General features: G+C 42.5%; 1 protein-coding gene across 2 annotated transcripts; it reads left to right on the top strand.

Annotated features, from left to right (window-relative positions):
• The first annotated feature begins 287 nt into the window (after positions 1-287).
• On the top strand, positions 288-4,606 carry LOC127785383 (uncharacterized). 2 transcript variants are annotated; one of them, XM_052312819.1, is made up of 4 exons: positions 288-1,378; positions 1,840-2,036; positions 2,175-2,253; positions 4,372-4,606. In XM_052312819.1, the coding sequence occupies exons 1-4, from the start codon at positions 404-406 to the stop codon at positions 4,453-4,455; spliced, it is 1,335 nt and encodes a 444-aa protein (XP_052168779.1). In that variant the 5' UTR covers positions 288-403; the 3' UTR covers positions 4,456-4,606. The 2 variants fall into 2 exon arrangements, with proteins under 2 accessions (XP_052168779.1, XP_052168778.1); XM_052312818.1 differs by having other exon boundaries at positions 2,136-2,253.
• The last annotated feature ends 542 nt before the right edge of the window (positions 4,607-5,148 follow it).

Raw genomic sequence — 5,148 nt, 5'->3', positions numbered from 1 at the left:
TTAATAAAATATTATCAAGATTTCCTGCAAATAATATATGCCAAATATGGATCCGCCAAATATGTATGCATGAGACTTGAGCTATAACTACTTTGGGTGACTGGAGAAGAAGATCAGTTTGTGTGAAGATGAAGATGTGTTTAAGCCCAATAGTTCTGGGCCTTATGAGGTGTTTAAGCCCAATAGTTCTGCCAGGCCCAGAAGCACGAATCTTAAACAAATCGGATGCCCACAAGATCGGCTGATAAAATAAAGAAAATCCCTAATTCGGGCTCCCCCACAAACACCACAAAAAGAGAGAGAGAAAAAAAAGGAGGGAGAGGAAAGGGCGGAAAACCCTCGCCGGTAGCAAAATCCCCCTCCGTCCCCTCCTCTCCTCTGTTCCACATCGCCGCAGTTGCCCATGGCGGCGGCAGAGGAGGCGATTCTGCAGAAGCAGAAGAAGCAGGCGGAGGAGATGTTGGCCCCGTTACCTTTTCCCCACCTGACGGCGGCTGAAGAGACCCCGCCCAACCCCGAAACCCCAATCTCGGGAGAGGCGGTGGCGGTGGCGGTGGCGGTGAGGAGAAAGGAGCGGAAGAGGAAGAAAGAGGAGGCCGCGGGCGTGGGGAAGAAGGAGAAAACGCGAAAGAGTAGGGAGGGGCCACCGGCCCCGGAGGCGAGGAGGAAGGAGCGGAAGCGGATGCTGATGCCAAGGCAGTCACCTCATGACCAAATCCACGGCATCCAGGTACAAGCAAACCCTCCTCCACTGGGCGGAGGACGAGATGAAGCGTATTGCAGGAGTAGCTGCAAGAAGATCCGCGTCCTGAGCAACCGCGAGATCATCAAGATGAGGATACAATTGAGGAAGCACCAGCCACTGCCTCAAGGCATTTTTGACCCAGAGACAATTATGGCTTCCAATTCCAATTCCATCCAGCAGGACCCCAATCATTCTTCGCCATTCGGCGCCTTCTTTGACCAGTTCTGCTACAAACCCACCCGCCAAGATCGCACTCCCCCACTTCCTAGAACGCCTGACCTTCTAGTCAGGCCGCCGCCTCGGGATCATCTATCATCTGCTTCATCTCAGCTCATGACAAATCACACCTGCAAGATCAACAGCACCTGTAAGACAACAACCTTTAAGACAAGATCAGGACCAAACCAAGGAAATACGAAGGTAAAAGAAATGGCAAGGGTGAACAAGGAACGAAAACCAGCACCGCTGCTTACCCGTGCTGAAAAGAGGTCAGACAAATACCGCCGCCTTCCGTTGGACCAGCTGGTGCCTCCGCCACGCTCCCCTCATAAGCTACTGCAGGAAAAATACGCTTCTGACCCGTGGAAGGTCATTGTCATCTGCATGCTCCTCAACTTAACACAGGGGAAACAAGTGAGCTGCCTGCCTGATTGTCTTTTTCTTTTTATCATCTGCACCAAACCTACAATCGTAGAAACTAACTTGTTTGATTGGCAGGAGTTCCTAGAAGCACCAAAAGCAAATTAAGCTTACATGTGTTGCTGTTAGCCACTAACGAATAATCTTACTTGTTTGTTTGTAAACATGTCTTTCATCAACAAAAGAGTGGTTGACTGTATTCATTTGTCGCAATTTGTAATTCCAAATCATAACCAACATCGAGTACTGAAATGCATTCTGTAATTTATACAAGGAGCAGCTTCCATTTTGTTGCGTTGGTCATGCCGCTGCACAATAGAGCTTACAAATTTCATATCTTGTTTTAGTGTAGCACTGAATCTAGGTTAGCGTTTGCAATAGTTTAAAAGGTGAGTGACCTGATATTTCAAATGGTAAATTTGAAGTACTTCAACACCCTCTGTCAACCATTGTAGGTGAGGAGGAAAGTTAAGGGGTTCTTCAAACGATATCCTGATGCTCAAGCTGCATTTAGTGCTGATCCTGAAAAGATGGCCAAGTATCTGGCTCCTCTGGGTTTGCAGCGTGTAAAAGTAAACAGAATCCAGAGATTCTCTAAGGCGTATGTTGAAGAAGAATGGACCTACATTACTGAGCTTTGTGGTGTTGGCAAGTAAGTCCCCTAACTCATCTACTGTATATTAGTATTTGTAGAATGTTGTTTCTTATCTTTCCACATTATTAGTAATAAATAAGTTGATTTGTGCTGCAGGTACGCAGCTGATGCTTATGCAATCTTCTGTGCGGGCAGGGCAACAGAGGTGGTACCTGCAGACCATAAGTTAGTTGATTACTGGAAGTATGTTTGTTTCGAGTTGCCCATGATTCAGGTAGGAATCTCGACCCAAAAGTTACAGTGAATTGCACATCACTTGTGAGCTAGTTTAGCTTGTATGTGAACGTTCCCTGCTCTCATTAGGATAAAACTTGATGTACCTTAAGGAAAAGCAGCTGTTGGCAATGTTCATACTTTGATTGTAGCATTAAATAACAACATGGTAAACATATGCATACCATCTTAAGAGTTTTCAGCGAAGACTCATTTTCAGATATATTGTTGTTTATTGCTTGCATGTCTAATAAATTGTGCTTACTCTATATTAGAGTTTCACTTTCACTAGTGTATATAGCTGTGCATTCACACGACTCTAATAATTTTTTTATGTGCTATGCATATGAAAATATATGAAATATAATAGGCGAACGAAGTTTTTTTTTGTTAATATAGCTGTGTAATCTCTCTCTATATTTATATTATGTAGCTTAGAGATTTTTAATGTTTTAGAGAATAAAATTAGCTGGAAGTCTACTTAATACGAATTTCGGATATATTTTTTATGTGCAATAAATAATTTATTGTAAACTTTACATTCAGATGTTAACTAAATTTACATAATTTGGGCCATCTTCTATATTGTCCGAGTCCCAGCTTTTCCACAGTCTCCGTTGCTGCATGTCCCTCTTATCTTACCTTTATTTTTCATTGCTGCGTTTGCTTTGAAAGGATACGTTTCTGAGTTTTTAATTTTGAATTAAACCAATACCTCTGCTTATTATTATGAAATTGTCCTAAAATTTAGCTTTTTTCCATTCAGATTTTTTATGAGTGTTATAACCTATATAATTTGCTGTACCCAACGCTAATTTAATCATAGGGACTTGATAAAAAAGTGACTACTTTGATGGACTGTTTTTCACATTATACCATTATTAGGTGTTGGGTTTTGCATTTTTTTTCTGAACTTAGGCTCAAGCTTTTATGCAAATTGTTTTTGAAGACCATGTGTGACTGCTGGTGTCATGTTCTGTGTGGGTTGCTTGGAAAGCCTTCTATAGTTCTATTTCTAGTTTTGTTCCTGTGCAACATTTTTTCTTTTCATTTTCTTTGCTCTCTCACCCACACCACATGTCCACATGTGAGGGGAGGTGCTGGAAAGCTCTAGAAGATATAGTTTTACTGTGTTTCACTAATTCAATCCTACGGCTTTCTGCCTTTTTTTTCCTTCATCGAATGGTCCAGGCTTTTTTGCTTACGTGGATCAATTAGGTGACGTTTCAAGATTCACCATTCACTTATAGAGATGACCCATGACATTCACATATTATGGTAATGAGAGTTTCAAACTGGGTGGACCACAGTGAGGACATCTAGGCATAGCTTGTGCCTGATGGCAATCTGAGCAAGAATAGAGATCCCATCCAAGCATGCACAACAGCCTACATTACATTGTAGATGAAATCCATCGTTGCCATGAAGCTTCGTTAGGAGTACATGCATGCAGGTGCTCGTTGGCGAGGATGCAGCGACAGCTAGCAGGACACCAGCGAAGTTAATCGCGGGATGGAAATTGCCAGCTGCTCAATCGGCGTATGAGGTGGGAGAACTCAGGACGGGACAGTAGTCGAGGCCGCCGACAGAAGGCGTGTGATGAAGAGAATGAGTGTTCTCCTTGTTAAACCGTGAATTGGAAGTGATCTTGTTGAACCTAATAGCTACTAGTAGGAAGCAATCTCGGAATAAAAATGGAAATGCCTTGCGGCTGAGCTCCAGGTAAGGAAGATGTGAACGATCAGGGAAGGAAGACATGCGAGTGATCGGTGCGGGAGTTCGAACGCCTTGCGGCGGTTCCCCGTAGCAGAAGTGGACAGATCATGGTTGATATAGTGATAGAGTTTGGGGATTGGATTCAGACTCCGGAACCTGAAGAACAGGTGGAGGAAGGGCAACGCCAAGGAAATCAAACTCGAACGTGAAGCAACAGATGAAAGAACTGTGCGAAGGGCGACGGAAACACCTCTCTTTTTAAGTAGTAGAGAATATGCCAACAAGTTCTGTTTTCTTTGCTAGTTGAATTGAGACAAATGTTACGTACTTTTGTCATGTGATTTTCGACTTTCGAAAGATTTGGTAGCGGTATGCTAACCATTGTCTATATATTGTATTGCAGCAATCTCAGGACATGCAGGAAGCTAGAGTGACTGAGATGGAGCATGCTGTCCCCAAGGTGGAGGAATTGGCCGTGTGCTGCTAAATTAATGTAAAGATAGCTGAATTAGTATATAGGCTGGTGCAAATGCTTTTGTTCTTCTCCTTTGGTCCTCAATGTTCTGTGCTCCTGGTTCATGCTTGTCTATTTTGAAACATCTGAGAGCTTGCTAATTCTATTTTGTGATTACTGATTACTAAGTAGGTTGTAACAAAGTCACCAAGGCGTAGTGGCACTTAGTTTTGCCCGATAGAAAATGGGGCGCCGGAATGAAGTTGAGGATCATCTTTATTCTTCCAAAGTACTCTGAAAATCTAAGCTTGAGTGCACAGTAACAAATAGTGGCACTGTGGAGGCAATCCGAGCAATCAGCAGTATCTGCCTGCTCAATTAGTTAAAATCAGACAGACTCTAATTGTGACACCTTTTTTTTTTTTCCAAAAAGAGGGAGTTTGCAAAAGAAAGCATAAGCATAGTAATTAGTAAAGCTGCTACGATGCTAGGGACATCCACTAAGGAACATGTGGCAGTCATGTTACAGCACGCACCTTAGTCGGCAATGCATATGGGGATTTTTCTGGCCCATTGTAACGTCCCGATTTTCAGTCGGGATTAAAAATCATCAAGTAATGCATTTTCTAGAAATTTAATAAAGTTAAAGCAATTTAATCAAGTGAAATAATGAGAGAATTAAAATTTTTCCTTAAAAATCATTGGCCGAGAATATTTGTAATATTC

This window comes from Oryza glaberrima, chromosome 9, assembly GCF_000147395.1.
Source record: "Oryza glaberrima chromosome 9, OglaRS2, whole genome shotgun sequence".
Lineage (NCBI taxonomy): Eukaryota > Viridiplantae > Streptophyta > Magnoliopsida > Poales > Poaceae > Oryza > Oryza glaberrima.
This window is presented reverse-complemented; position numbering and strand designations above follow the sequence as displayed.